The 15,743-nt window shown below is 36.8% G+C and overlaps 1 protein-coding gene across 5 annotated transcripts in view; it reads left to right on the plus strand.

Moving 5' to 3' along the window:
• ZNF292 (zinc finger protein 292) overlaps positions 1-9,986 on the plus strand; it is a 115,884-nt gene extending 105,898 nt beyond the window's left edge. For all 5 annotated transcript variants that reach the window (XM_019661694.1, XM_019661693.1, XM_019661695.1 and 2 more), the window contains one exon: positions 458-9,986. In XM_019661694.1, the coding sequence (XP_019517239.1) occupies positions 458-7,597 (7,140 nt within the window). In that variant the 3' untranslated portion in view covers positions 7,598-9,986. The remainder of the gene's footprint in view (positions 1-457) is intronic.
• The last annotated feature ends 5,757 nt before the right edge of the window (positions 9,987-15,743 follow it).

A 15,743-nucleotide genomic window follows, 5' to 3' on the forward strand; every position in this document is an offset into this window, starting at 1 on the left:
ATTTATTGATCACTTATGTGCCAAACATTGTACCAAGCTATACCAAGTACTTTAGATACATAGTATCTAATAATACAGCAATTTTATGAAGCTTAAGAGCTGTTTTGGTCTCTGTTTTATAAGTAGGATATGAAAGATCAGAGGAGTTAAATAACTTCCAAGTTTGCCTAGCTATTACATGATTTTATAACCAGGTCTTACCTTAGCTCCCCATGCTTCTGCTTTTTCTGCTATTCTATACAGTTTATTACACACACACACACACACACACACACACACACACACCACCTCCCCCACCCCCCCAGGCTAAGCTGCAGTGCTTTAGGAGGAGCATCTTTTCATATATTGGCTATTTTAAAATTTGAGAAAAGCAAACCTCAATTTTAAAATTACTAAATTCACAAATCTGTGTTGATTAGTGTAGTAAGTTAACATGTTTTCATTTGCTTTTTCACAGACCGAAGGGGCTGGACTTGCCACCTGTATAGAATTATGTGTAAAAGCTCTTCGCTTGGAATCTACAGAAAATACTGAAGTGAAAATATCTATTTGCAAGACCATTTCGTGCTTGTTACCTGATGATCTGGAAGTTAAACGTGCTTGTCAACTGAGTGAATTTCTTATTGAGCCTACAGTAGATGCATATTATGCTGTGGAAATGTTGTATAACCAGCCGGATCAGAAATATGATGAAGAGAATCTTCCAATACCAAATTCTCTACGGTGTGAGCTCTTACTTGTATTGAAAACTCAATGGCCCTTCGATCCAGAATTCTGGGATTGGAAAACCTTAAAACGACAATGTCTTGCATTAATGGGAGAAGAAGCATCCATTGTTTCGTCAATTGATGAACTAAATGACAGTGAAGTTTATGAGAAAGTCGTAGATTACCAGGAAGAGATGAAAGAAACTTCTGTGAATGGACTTTCTGGTGGGGTTGCTGCTAATTCTGGCCTTCTTAAAGACCTTTGTGATGAAAAGCAGAAGAAGAGAGAGATAAAACAATTAAGAGAGAGAGGATTTATATCTGCTAGGTTTCGGAATTGGCAAGCCTACATGCAGTATTGTGTGCTATGTGATAAAGAATTCCTTGGTCATAGAATAGTACGACATGCTCAAAAACATTACAAAGATGGGGTTTACAGCTGCCCCATATGTGCAAAGAACTTTAATTCTAAGGAAACCTTTGTCCCTCATGTCACACTGCATGTTAAACAATCTAGTAAAGAGAGACTAGCAGCTATGAAACCATTAAGGAGATTGGGAAGGCCTCCTAAGATCACAACTACCAGTGAGAATCAGAAGACTAATGCTGTGGCCAAGCAGGAACAGCGGCCTATAAAAAAGAATAGCCTCTATTCAACAGACTTCATAGTATTTAATGATAATGACGGTTCAGATGATGAGAATGATGACAAAGATAAATCTTATGAGCCAGAAGTGATCCCAGTCCAGAAACCAGTACCTGTGAATGAATTTAATTGCCCTGTAAGTTTTTGTAAAAAGGGCTTTAAGTATTTTAAAAATCTAATTGCTCATGTAAAGGGGCATAAGGATAATGAAGATGCCAAGCGCTTTCTTGAAATGCAAAGCAAAAAAGTGATTTGCCAGTACTGTAGACGGCATTTTGTAAGTGTTACTCATCTCAATGATCACTTACAAATGCACTGTGGCAGTAAACCATATATCTGCATACAGATGAAATGTAAGGCCGGTTTTAATAGCTACGCAGAGCTCTTAACCCACCGAAAGGAACATCAAGTCTTCAGAGCAAAGTGTATGTTTCCTAAGTGTGGCAGAATTTTTTCAGAAGCTTACTTACTATATGATCATGAAGCACAGCATTATAATACCTATACTTGTAAGTTCACTGGTTGTGGTAAAGTGTACCGTTCTCAGAGTGAGCTAGAAAAGCACCTGGATGATCACAGTACTCCTGAAAAAGCACTGCCTGCTGAAGATCAACTTAATTCCTCTGGAGCTTCTGTTCAGCCTTCCAAAGTGAATCAGAACTCAGAAGGGAGCACCGAGAAAGAGAGGCCTGTGCTTCCTTCCGAAAATAACATTGAAAACACCTTACCAGAAGATAGAGGTGATGCTTGCGATAAAAGCAAGGCAGAATCAGCTGTGACCAAACCAGACCAGATTTCTGCTCCCGAGCTCAGGCATGCTGATGGGCCATTGTCAAATGGTCTGGAAAATCCTGCTGCTACTCCTCTGCTTCAGGCCAGTGAAGTAGCCGTGTCCATTAAGGTGTCCCTCAACCAGGGGATCGAGGATAACTTTGGAAAGCAAGAAAACTCAGCTGTGGAAGGCACTGGTGAATCACTAGTCACAAACTTACATACGGCAGTTGAAGATACTTGTAATGAGTTGTGTCATCCAGGTTTCCAGGAGAGAAAAGAACAGGGCTGCTTTAATGAAGCCCAGATTACTCAGAATTCTTTAGTAAATTCAGAAACCCTCAAAATAGGAGACCTCACCCCACAAAACTTAGAAAGACAAGTGAACAATCTGATGACCTTTTCTGTGCAAAATCAGGCAGGATTTCAAAACAATTTACCAACTTCCAAGTTTGAATGTGGAAGTAGTGTTAAAACATCATCCAATCTTTATAATTTACCTCTTAAGACGTTAGAAAGTATCACATTTGTTCCACCACAGCCCAACGTAAGTACTTTAGGAACTCCATCAGTGCCTCCAAAAGCACCAGTTCAGAAGTTCAGTTGCCAGGTTGAGGGATGTACTCGAACCTATAATTCTTCACAGAGTATTGGGAAACACATGAAGACAGCACACCCTGACCAGTATGCTGCATTTAAAATGCAGCGCAAAAGTAAAAAAGGTCAGAAATCTAACAACTTAAATACACCAAATAATGGAAAGTTTGTTTATTTTTTGCCATCACAGGTGAGCAGCTCTAATAATGCATTTTTTACACCACAGACCAAAGCCAACGGGAATCCTACCTGTTCAAATCAGTTGCAGCATGTCTCATCTTCCATTTTTCCAGCTCATTTAGCAAGTGTGTCTACTCCGCTGTTACCCTCAGTGGAAAGTGTCATAAATCCAAATATACCTTCTCAGGATACAAATGAACAAGGCGGTGGTATGTTATGTTCCCAAATGGAAAATTTGTCCAATGCTACCTTGCCAGCACAAATGGAAGATCTAACCAAAACAGTTTTGCCTTTGAACATTGACAGTGGTTCAGATCCTTTCCTTCCTCTACCTGCAGAAAGTAGTTCAATGTCTCTCTTCCCTTCACCAGCAGATAGTGGAACGAATACTGTTTTTTCCCAACTGGAAAATAATACAAATCATTTTTCCTCACAGATTGAAGGAAACACGAATTCCTCCTATCTAAAAGGGGGTAATGGTGAAAATGCAGTTTTTCCTTCACAAGTGAATGTTGCAAATGACTTCGGTAGTACCAGTGCCCAACAGTCTGCTCCTGAAAAAATTAAAAAAGACCGTGGGCGAGGCCCGAATGGGAAGGAAAGGAAACCTAAGCACAACAAAAGGGCTAAATGGCCTGCAATCATTAGAGACGGGAAATTCATCTGTAGCAGGTGTTACAGGGCTTTTACCAATCCCAGATCTCTGGGTGGACACTTGTCGAAGCGATCTTATTGTAAACCACTGGATGGAGCAGAAATTGCTCAAGAGCTTCTACAGAGTAATGGACAGCCTTCTCTTCTTGCCAGCATGATTCTCTCCACAAATGCAGTCAATTTGCAGCAGCCACAACAGTCTACCTTCAATCCAGAAGCATGTTTTAAAGATCCGTCATTCCTGCAACTTCTTGCTGCTGAAAATCGCTCATCCACATTTTTACCAAATACATTTCCTCGGACTGGTGTGACTAACTTTAATACAAGTGTTAGTCAAGAAGGAAGTGAAATTATTAAACAGGCTTTGGAAACTGCTGGCATTCCCAGTACATTTGAGGGTGCCGAAATGCTTTCTCATGTTCCAACAGGTTGTGTCTCAGATGCAGCACAAGTAAATGCAACAGTGATACCAAACCCAACAGTGCCACCCCTGTTGCAAACTGTATGCCACCCAAACCCCCTGCTGACAAACCAGAATCGAACACCAAACTCCAAAACTTCCTCCATTGAGGAATGCAGCAGTTTGCCTGTTTTCCCAACAAATGACTTACTACTGAAGACTGTTGAAAATGGTTTGTGCTCTAGTTCATTCCCTAATCCTGGTGGGCCATCACAGAATTTTACTACTAACAGTTCACGTGTTTCAGTTATAAGTGGTCCTCAGAACACAAGGTCCAATCATTTAAATAAAAAGGGAAACAGTGCTTCTAAGAGAAGAAAGAAAGCTGCTCCTCCACTAATTGCACCTAATGCTTCCCAAAACTTGGTAACAAGTGACTTAACAGCAATGGGACTTATAGCAAAGAGTATTGAGATACCAACAACTAACCTTCATTCAAATGTAATTCCAAATTGTGAACCTCAGGGTTTGGTGGAAAGTATAACACAGAAATTAAATAATGTTGACAATCAGTTATTTATGACTGATGTGAAAGAAAACTTCAAAAGCAATCTTGAGTCCCATGCAGTATTAGCTCCTTTAACATTAAAAACTGAAAATGGTGATTCCCAAATGATGGCTTTGAATTCATGCACAACTTCAATAAATTCTGATTTGCAGATTTCCGAAGACAATGTTATGCAAAACTTTGAAAAGACTCTTGAAATTATTAAAAGTGCTATGAATTCTCAAATACTGGAGGTAAAAAGTGGATCTCAGGGTGCTGGTGAAACATCACAGAATGCTCAAATAAATTATAACATTCAGCTTCCTTCAGTAAACACTGTACAAAATAACAAATTACCTGATTCTTCTCAGTTTTCCTCTTTCATAGGCATCATGCCAACAAAAAGTAACATTCCTCAGTCTGAAGTATTACATAAGGAGGATCAAATACAGGAAATTTTAGAAGGCTTACAGAAATTAAAATTAGAAAATGACCTATCCACTCCAGCACCCCAGTGTGTACTAATAAATACATCAGTGACACTGACTCCCACTCCTGTTAAATCAGTTCCAAATGTTACAGTTGTTCAGCCAGTTTCTGAAATGATAAATAATATCCAGCTTAGTGACAAAGTTAATAAACCCTTTGTGTGTCAAAACCAAGGCTGTAACTACAGTGCTATGACAAAGGATGCTCTATTTAAGCACTATGGTAAAATTCATCAGTACACTCCAGAGATGATTCTTGAAATTAAGAAGAATCAGTTAAAATTTGCTCCATTTAAATGTGTAGTACCTACATGTACAAAAACATTTACAAGAAATTCTAATCTCCGGGCACACTGTCAGTTGGTACATCATTTTACAACAGAAGAGATGGTAAAGTTAAAAATAAAAAGGCCTTATGGAAGAAAATCTCAGAGTGAAAATTTGTCAGCCCCACGAATTACACAAGTAAAGAGACAACTAATTGTGACAGAGGAAAATAAAACGGAATTCCAGTCTGCATTAGAATTGGGAGCAATAAAGGAAAATGCCCTCAGTAATATAGCAGTGATTCCAGAAAAACAACTTGTAGAAAAAAAAAGTCCTGAAAAAACAGAAAGTTCTTCACAAGTGACTTCAGAACAATGTAATACAAATTCTCTCACAAATGTACAAACCAAAGGACGGAAAGTTAGAAGACATAAAAAAGAAAAGGAGGAGAAAAAACGCAAGAAGCCAGTTTCTCAATCCCTTGAGTTTCCAACAAGATATAGTCCCTACAGGCCTTACCGATGTGTTCATCAGGGTTGCTTTGCCGCCTTTACAATACAGCAAAACTTAATTCTGCATTACCAGGCTGTACACAAATCAGATCTACCTGCATTTTCTGCAGAGGTTGAAGAGGAAAGCGAAGCTGTTAAAGAAAATGAAGAAATTGAAACTAAACAAACTGTGAAAGAATTTCGATGTCAGGTGAGTGACTGTTCTCGAATTTTCCAAGCAATTACTGGCTTAATACAACACTACATGAAACTTCATGAAATGACTCCTGAGGAAATTGAAAGTATGACTGCGTCTGTGGATGTTGGGAAATTTCCATGTGACCAGTTAGAGTGTAAATCTTCATTTACGACGTATTTGAATTATGTTGTTCATCTTGAGGCAGATCACGGAATTGGGATTAGGGGAAGTAAAACTGAAGAAGATGGCATATACAAGTGTGACTGTGAAGGCTGTGACCGTATATATGCGACTCGGTCGAATCTCCTCCGACACATTTTTAATAAGCATAATGACAAACATAAAGCTCATTTGATTCGGCCAAGAAGATTAACACCTGGTCAGGAAAATATATCAAGCAAGGCAAACCAAGAAAAGACAAAGTCTAAACATCGGGGGTCAAAACACAGATCTGGAAAGGAAGGAACCAAAATGCCTAAGACCAAACGAAAGAAAAAAAATAATTTAGAAAACAAGAATGCAAAGATTGTACAGATTGAAGAAAATAAGCCTTATTCTCTGAAACGTGGAAAGCATGTTTATTCTATAAAGGCTAGAAATGATGCCTTATCTGAGTGTACAAGCAGATTTGTGACCCAGTATCCATGTATGATAAAGGGGTGTACATCAGTTGTTACAAGTGAAAGCAATATAATTAGACATTATAAATGCCATAAATTATCTAAGGCATTTACATCACAACACCGCAATCTTCTTATTGTCTTTAAACGATGTTGCAACTCACAATTAAAGGAAACTTCTCAGCAAGAAGTTAAGAGTGATGTGAAAGAATCTGATACATGTGTATCAGAGAGCATTGATAACCCAAGAACAGTTACAGTTCCACAAAAGGAAGTTGAAAAAAATGAAAAAGATGAAATGGATGAGCTAACAGAATTATTTATTACAAAATTAATAAATGAAGACAACACAAATGTGGAGACCCAAGCTCATACCTCTTCAAATGTAAATAATGATTTTCAGGAAAATAACCCCTGCCAGTCAGAAAAACAAAAAGCAAGTAATTTGAAGAGAGTTAATAAAGAAAAAAATGTCTCCCAAAATAAAAAGAGGAAAGTTGAAAAAGTTGAAGCAGCATCAGCAGCTGAATTAAGTAGTATGCACAAAGAGGAAGAAACGGCTGTTGCAATTCAAACCACTGAGGACCATCCTGCATCTTTTGACTGGAGCTCATTTAAACCAATGGGATTTGAAGTATCATTTCTGAAGTTTCTTGAGGAGTCTGCAGTGAAGCAGAAGAAAAATACTGACAAAGACCATCCAAATAGTGGAAATAAAAAAGGATCCCATTCAAATTCAAGAAAAAATACTGACAAGACTGCTGTGACTAGTGGAAATCATATATGTTCTTGTAAAGAAAGTGAAACCTTTGTACAGTTTGCCAATCCATCACAGCTTCAGTGCAGTGATAATGTAAAAATTGTTTTAGACAAGACTCTGAAAGATTGCACTGAGCTTGTCTTGAAGCAGCTTCAGGAAATGAAACCTACCGTCAGTCTGAAAAAACTTGAAGTACCTTCAAATGATCCAGATGTGTCTGTTATGAAAGAAATCAATATGGGTAAAGCCACAGGGAGAGGGCAGTACTGATAACTAATGTACTATAAATACATCATTTACAATTTTCTTTTAAATAGGAAGCCATCAAGCATGCTAGAATTGTGAAACTTTTTCATTACTTTTCGTTGTTGACATGAATTAACCTGGCCAAAAAAGAAAAAAAAAAAAAAAACCCATGACATTTGTCATGTAAAACTTTTTTTTTATCCCTATGGGACTTGAAGAACAGTATCAAAACTTCAATTATTGTAAATAGATGAGCTAAACCTCAAATTTCTATCAACCATTTGTCCTTTTCATGAACTAAAATGAATTATCTGTGTGATTGATATGTTTCACCAGGTCACTGCTCATGTATAACAGTACTCTTTGTAGATACCTTTTTGTATATATTTATTATTGTAAATCATTTGCTGCCACCAGCAGTGTGTAAGTCTAAACTATTAAATGACACATTTATATTTGGAATTTTAATTTTTAACTAAGTGATCAAGTTTTTAAAACTTTTATTGTTTTAAATTAAGAATTTTTTGAACTAAAACTAGAAACTCTGCCACAGTTCATTGATTTTTACATAAAGCATTTATTCACAAGATGATCTCAAAATTACTTTTCACAAAGTGGGCATGTTATATTAACACCTTGCTCTGCTTTGTAAATTTACCATCCAGGATTTTGGGGTGGTATTCATGTGAAATTAAACCAGATTCTTTAGCAGTTTCCTATAGCTACAGGTTTTTCCCCAATACTCCTAATTGGATAGAGTTAGTATGATTCCATGAAATACAATGGAAATGTGAATAAAGAATTTACTACATCAAAGATTTTAAACATTTGGTATTAAAAAAAAAAGATCTTTTGTGAATGTGATAGAAACTAGTAGTGTGGAGCAGTGTAAATATTTGAGGTGGTGATTTGTGAAGTAGCCCAGTATTGCCTTAAATAAAATCACATTTCATTTCTTGTTTTATACATGTGATCTTATAAAGGATTTTTTTGTTTTGTTTTGTTTTTCCATTTTCTGAGATTTATAGATTGGTGTATAGCTTTAAACTGTATAAACTTTTGTGGAAAAATTTTTTTAAACATTTTTATAAATCTTAAAATTGGTATCATCTAAGTGAGCCCATCTTGTGTTTATAAAATGCAAGAGTCCTTAACATTTATAATTACATAGATGAAACACTTTCTATAAGGAAGTTGGATGTGTTGATTTTACTGTTTATAGATGTTAGATTGTACAGATTTGTCTGTATTTTCCCACCATATCTAATGATACTTTTTTCATTAGATTGGTCTTCCAGAGCAGTATTAGTTGTTATAATGGATTATTTTGGTTATCCAGTATATAGTTAGCTCTTATAGTTTAGTTTTATTCACCATATTTATACTGTGGGTTCACAGCCAGAAGTAGAGGTTATTTCAGGAGAATTTATGACCTTCATTTTAAGTCCAACTAAAATCAGCACTGGAAACAAAAGAAAATATCCTTTCAGATTGTCTTTTGTTTCTGTTTGCCATAAATAGTAGCATTGATTTTTCACTTTGTGTTTGTTATAAACCAGTTGCATTCACAATATTATTGGCCTGAGATATTGATGATATTGTGATGATATGAAAATGTGTATATTACCTGTGCAACATCAGATTTGCAGGAAAAATGAAGCACTTAACGTTAACTGAAATTGCTGGTACTCTGAATAAATAAGCATGGTCAAGGAGTGAATTATTTTCTTTTGGAAAATACTTTTCTTAGTTTTATTATTAAAGTATTATAGTTTTATTTTTAGGGTCTCATGGGTTGTATTGAATAGTTGGTTTTACCTCCTTAAGGTTTATTACCAATATACATAAAACTTGACACATTAAAATCCCTACCCTTTGGTAAGCCCACTGTTATTTATTAAAATAAAAGTTTTTATGGGTGATTAATACATGTTTTTTTCCCTAAATTAACTATAACTGAATAATTTTAATATTAAATTTTTGTTAACAACTTATGTTTCCATACAGTTTTCTTAGAAGTTGACCTAGTTCTTAAAGGTAGGCGGTTCACAAAACTACCCTACATAGTGCAGCAGCACGTAGGTTTATTTCTGATGAATTTAGTGATGAGCCACTGTTAAGTGAAAGTGCCAGTGTATTGGGCCGTTTCTTTTCCTCATTAGCTTAAGAAAGTTGACCACTAGACATTTCTGTAATTGTTCTACATGTCAGAGGAAAGAGTTTGCCAACATTGAGTTAAATTTTTTATATTCCAGGTTCTGTATGCTAAAAGTTATCATGGAAGAGTTGACTTTTTAACATGGGACAGAAAAAAAATTATGGTATAAAACAAATACGAATTTATAGAATAGCATGATGGTAAAATTTGATGTGGAATGCAATGGCCTAAGTATTAAAAAAGAATCACAAAGTATATATTTTTCATGGTATACTTTTCCTCAGTCTATTGTCTTGAAATAACATTTTCCTCCTACAGCCTAAATTTGCCTGAAGTTTCATCATGAAAAAAATATTTCTCTTCTAAAGCCAAAGAATTTGAATCTCACAGATCAGAAACATGTTATTTATTCAAAATACATCATTGTTTCAAGGAAATATGACAGTTTGAGAAATTTTTAGCAATGTTAAATTCAGCATAGTCAAATTATTATTTTAAAGCACTAGACATAGTTTTAACAAGGCAAATTTTGATCATTAAGTAATGCAGTTGTTATGATAAAAGTACATAAATACTACAGCTAAAGACATCAAAGAAAAAATGTTATTTTTTAGGGAAAAGGAGATTGGTAGTTATGAAAATCTTTGTTAAGTGGTTACTGAATGCATTTAAGTTGAACAATTTGATCAGGTACCAATTTTAGAAAGGTAATTGGCACTATAGAGAGAATAAGTTGAGTAAGTTGGAGATTAAAAGCAGGGATACTTAAAATTGTCCAGGCAAAAAATAATTGGAGCCAGAAGAAAAAAATGAAGTTGAGAAAGAGGCTAAATGGATATGAGAGGTGTTCAAAAGTAGAACAGTAAAGCAGCCTCTTTCAAAATGTTTATTTTAGTGAGACACCAGAGGGTTGGAAGGTGAGGTCTATGTCCAAGTTTTTTAATGTTAATATTTAAGTATATACCACTGAATTAGTGTCCTAAGGAATACACTGGGAAACTGATCTAAAATGGCATTTATTCAGCCAGAACTGATAATCATCAGGAGTGCACCAATGCGGCTGCATCAGCAGTTTACAAATGGTGATTATCCTGATCGGTCAGTTTATTCATTCTAATTGATTGTATTAGCTAGTGTTTTGAATATCATTCTGCATTCAAATATTTATTGAATGTCAACTAAGTGCACTTTGATTAAAATCTAATCTCCTTATTCAAAGTCCTTGCCAATCTCTCCACACTCTTACCTATTTCCCATTTTCCTGATGTTTCCATCATTCTGGACACATACTAAGCTCCCACCTCAAGGCCTTTACACACATTGTCTCCTTTGTCGGATATTCTTGTTACTGTAGTTGTAGGGCTGATGGCTTATCCATCAATTCTCAGCTTACATGTCACTTCATCAGAGAGAGACCCAGATCGCTATAATAAAATTTCACATGTTCATTCTCTCTAACTTTTTAATTTTCATATATCTTATCTGTGCCTCTCAACACTACCAGTCAATGAACAAAATAATATCTTATTTCCCAGTTACCTTGCTCATTCGAGGTGCCTTTCATTTCAGTTATCTGCTTCCCATAAGTGGGAGCCCTACACTTGCTGTAATCAAAACATCTATTCCAAATCTTGGGTTCAAGATTCCCTTTCTCGAACCACAAACTTCTTCCATCTCACCTTGAGATATCTATACTAAAAATTACTTTTACATTGTCACAACTAAATCAGTTAATCCTACCACTTGCTCACTGTTCATCAGCTCCTGTCCTCAGCTTGTTTGGCTTAGAGACTAGATTCTGTTGATGTACACACTCCTTTGCAGATAATCTGAGACTATGCCACTCTGTCACAACCTAGGAAAATCTCGGAAACTGTCTACTCTTGAGCAGATGAATGGGAGAAAATTATTACACCAGGCAGGTTTCTCTAAAAACTGGCAATATTTCTGTAGTTTTATTGTAATTTGCTTCCAAAAACTTAAGTGATTTGTACACTTTTTTGCTCAGTTTTCCCATTTTCATCTGATGATGCTTTAATCACATTTTGCTGAGAAAAAGACAAAAATTTAACAGGAACTTTCTCAACTTTTTCACCAAATTTACAAACCCATCTATATCTACACCATCTTAAACTTAATAAAAACCAATTCCTCCTCAAGCAGCCTGGATTCCATCCCCCGTCACCTCAAAAACTTGTAATTAACTATTCTTATTTCATCAACTTTTATTACAATAGATCCTTTCCAACAGCTTGTAGATATGCCCTAGTAGCTACTTATCTTGAAACAAGGGGGGGACCCTTTTATTTGGCGTCCACCATAGATAATCTGAGTTGCCTATTCAAATACCCCACTTCTTCACTCTGGTTTATTACCTACCATTTTATATGTCCCTGCAACTCATCAGCATCACCAGTCTCTTCCACGCTGCCATATATGTTGGTTCTTTTTTCTGCCCTCTTTCATTTCCTCGGGAGCATTCAATAGGGTTGATGACTTCTGAAATATTCTTAGTTTTCTTGACATTTTCTCTTGGTTTTCCCCTTACCCTCTGACTGCTCCATCACTGACGCCAATCCTGGTTACTCTCCCGGTACCTGACATTTGGCTCATTGTGTATATCTCCACAATCTCTCTGGATGATTTCGTTCATTCTTTGGAGATGAGTATTACCAATGTATCTGTCACCCAAATTTGTATCTCAAGGACCAAACTTTTCATGGTTCAGGCTTCTTTGTATTCAGCTGTCTGTCTCATAGTTAAGCATATCACATCCAAATCACTTATTTTGTTCCCCACCCCTCCTCCAATCTTTTCCTCGATATTTTTTTATCCAGACAAGTGAAGTAACTACTTAAGCTTCTCATGCTAGGTCCTTGAATGTTGTCATCATAGTAACTCATGATGTTTCCCTGTGTTTGGTCACAATTATAGTTATTTCTACCTCCTAAGTAGAAAGGAGCCCTTCCACTTCATATCTCATCCATATCACCATTATGTGTTGCCTAAACCACTGTAGCATTCTCTTTATGGGCTTTATTCCAGAATATTCCCCACCAGGCAGCTCTTGGGTTGTCGGAAAAGTCATGACGCGTTTTTGCAACAAAAAACGTCATGACTTTTCCAACAAAACCAATACATAGACTTTTTTTTTCTTCAAGTAATATTTTTTGCCTTGGGAACTGGGCCAACAGCACGCATTAATTATTTTCACACCGCCCTTTGAGTAACTTTTTTTTCTCTGATTCCTGCCTCTCTAAGCACATTCTGTTAGTCTCCTCTCTCCATTATGTTCTAGCCACATTGGATTATTTTGAGTTTCTCAAACCAATCTCTTTCCCATCTCAGTGCCCTTGCACTAGCTGTTCTGCTGGAATGCTATTTTCTACTGTGTTTGAACTTATGCTTCAGGTTTTAGGCCTCTGTCCCCATAACTGATTACTCTGTTACAGCACTCAAGTGACTTGATAATGTTTATCACAAGTTATTGCTTTTTTTTTCTGCTTTGTCTTTGCCCACCTCCACCCCAATTACTGAACCATAGGCTGCACAAGGGCAGGATCCTTTTTAGTTAGGTGACCTACCACTTTATGCCAAGTGCCTAGTCCAGTACCTGGAACATAGTAGCAGTAATAAAAATTCATTGAATGCTTATATGGGAGCTGAAGTGAACATGATCTGACGTATGGAGCTCAGAGTCTACACAATCACTGTAAGTGTATTAAAATATATAATAGGGTGAGAATATGATACTATGTAGCCTGTGGTGAGGGAAAGCACTTAAAACACTTCCCTAAAGAAGGAGATGTTAGCAGAGAGAAGACAGATTCTGGGCTAAGGTAAGCTCTGATAGGAATAGCTTTTGAGGAAATGGTTAAAAACTGGTAAAGATAGAGTCTAAAGTGAATGAGGAAAGATAAGGGCCATATCACACTGTCTTAGATCTACTTGTATCGGACTTTATCCTAAGCAGTGGGTTCATTAGAGTTGTAAGCAAAAGAATCAGTTTCTTAACATTTGCAGTTTTAAAAGTTCACTGATAGGGGGACATTCTAGTGGGGAATTGATCAGTTAAGAAGGCTGTCCAAGTCATCCAGACAAGAGTGGATACTGTCTTGGTGGAGAGTGGTCACGGCTGATAGAAAAAAGTGGACAGACTTGTGAGATCTAGAGTATTTGGCAAGAGTTGATCATTATGGATTATGGGAAAAGGGTAAAAGTTGAGAAAATTTCAGGTTTCTGATTTGAATAAATGGTTGAAGAAATACCATTTATTCAGGTAGGTGAGGCTAGGAGAGGTGCAGTTTTGTGAATGGATGGTTGCCTAGGGGGAGAGTAGAAAAGGGCTCAGGGCTTAACTGAGTAACTCAACAAAGTAGATTAAAAGAAAAGTAGGAAACGATTATGAGACTAGAAGGATGGAAGTATTTTAAGGAGGTATGTTCAGTTCTGTCACATTCTGCTGAGGTAGATAAGGATCAGTAAAGCATCCTTAGGAATTAGTGATAAGAAAGTGATCAGTGGCCCTTGCAATTACTTAGTTTGAGGAAGCCAGTTTTAGGAGTGTAGAGAGCAAGTGTAAACACCTATGTTCAGAACATTTGGTTGTGATGGAGAGGAGAAGATAGAATGGTTGCTGGAGGGTGTCATAACGAGTTTTTAAAATAGAAGAATAGAGCATATTCAAGTCAATGAGGGATTTGGTAGAGAGTGATTAAGAGAGAGAGAGAGAGCATATATTACAGAATTCTTAAGTTTCTGGCTTGGGTAATTGTGATTGGTGATATTGTTTACCAAGATGATGCAGAAGGAATAGGGTTGAAGGAAAGATAATGTTGAGTTTGAGGTTCTTGTAGGTCATCAAGGCAGAGAGGTATAGTGATCAGCTCTTTTTAGGGGTCTGAAACTACAGTTCTGGGATTTAAAGCCCTTGAGGACAAAACATTTTGTCTTCTGTTTCCTGAGCAGTTAGCCCAGAATCTGAGATACAGTAAGCTTAATACATTTTGCTGGAATTGAAAGAAGAAGCAAGCACATAGAAAGATAAATCGGAAGAAAATGCTGAGGGGTAGATGGTCATACCAAATGCTATTGGGAGATCAAGTTACAGTAAGAATAAAGCAGCTACTAGAATTGTGTTGGTGCCCATTGATCTTTAGAGAAGTTTTAGTGGGTGCCAAAGAATGAATGTTTATTGCCCAATTCTATTGGATGGTGAATGAGCTAACTAAGGAAGCAAAGGCAATGAATTAAGTATCTTGCTCTAAAGAAAAGGAAATTGGTCAATACCTGACCATATTTAAGGCTTTTAAGGTGAGTCTTGAGCATTTGTAGATTCTGGGGAGGTACCCATTAAGGAGCTTGAAGTTGAAGTACAGGAGTAAATAGAACCCGGTCCCAAAAACATAGGTAGGTGGGAGTATTAGCATTACAAAATAGGACACTTTTTACACTAAGCCTGTTGATTAGAAATGTTGAGTTCCTTGTGATGAAACAAGGAAACATTTCTGCCCAACAGTAGGATCTCGAAGTGTAGATGGTGAAGGCTTGAGATGAATGGGAGAAGGTGCTAAGTAGGAGATATACAAGAATTGTTGATTAGCTTTCAAGGCTCAGCTGAGCTGGATGAACAGTCTTTTGGCACTGCATGATTGTGTAACACATATTCAGCAGCGTTCGTCGGCCTGAATGGGGGAAGGAGGAAGAGACATATTCCTGATTACATAGTCCTGTATATATGGTAATGCATCAGTGAATTGAATCTGGTCAGGAAACAAAGCCAAGAAAAAAAGGGAGTGGTCAAGGAACTGAGTCTCAGTGGTGTCAGAGGAAGGGTATAGTGGAAATCAGGCCAAGAAATAGGAATGAAAACGAGGGCATTGACATTGAAGGTTTTAGGAGTAAAGCAGCTTGCAGTATCTGGAAATGGCCATTAAAGTAGATTACTGAACTAGGATGTAAATGAAGGTTGTTGGAGTTGAGAAATTTAAAGAACTTTTGGCATAATTTATT

The sequence above is a fragment of the Hipposideros armiger genome, unplaced genomic scaffold (assembly GCF_001890085.2).
Source record: "Hipposideros armiger isolate ML-2016 unplaced genomic scaffold, ASM189008v1 scaffold_358, whole genome shotgun sequence".
Lineage (NCBI taxonomy): Eukaryota > Metazoa > Chordata > Mammalia > Chiroptera > Hipposideridae > Hipposideros > Hipposideros armiger.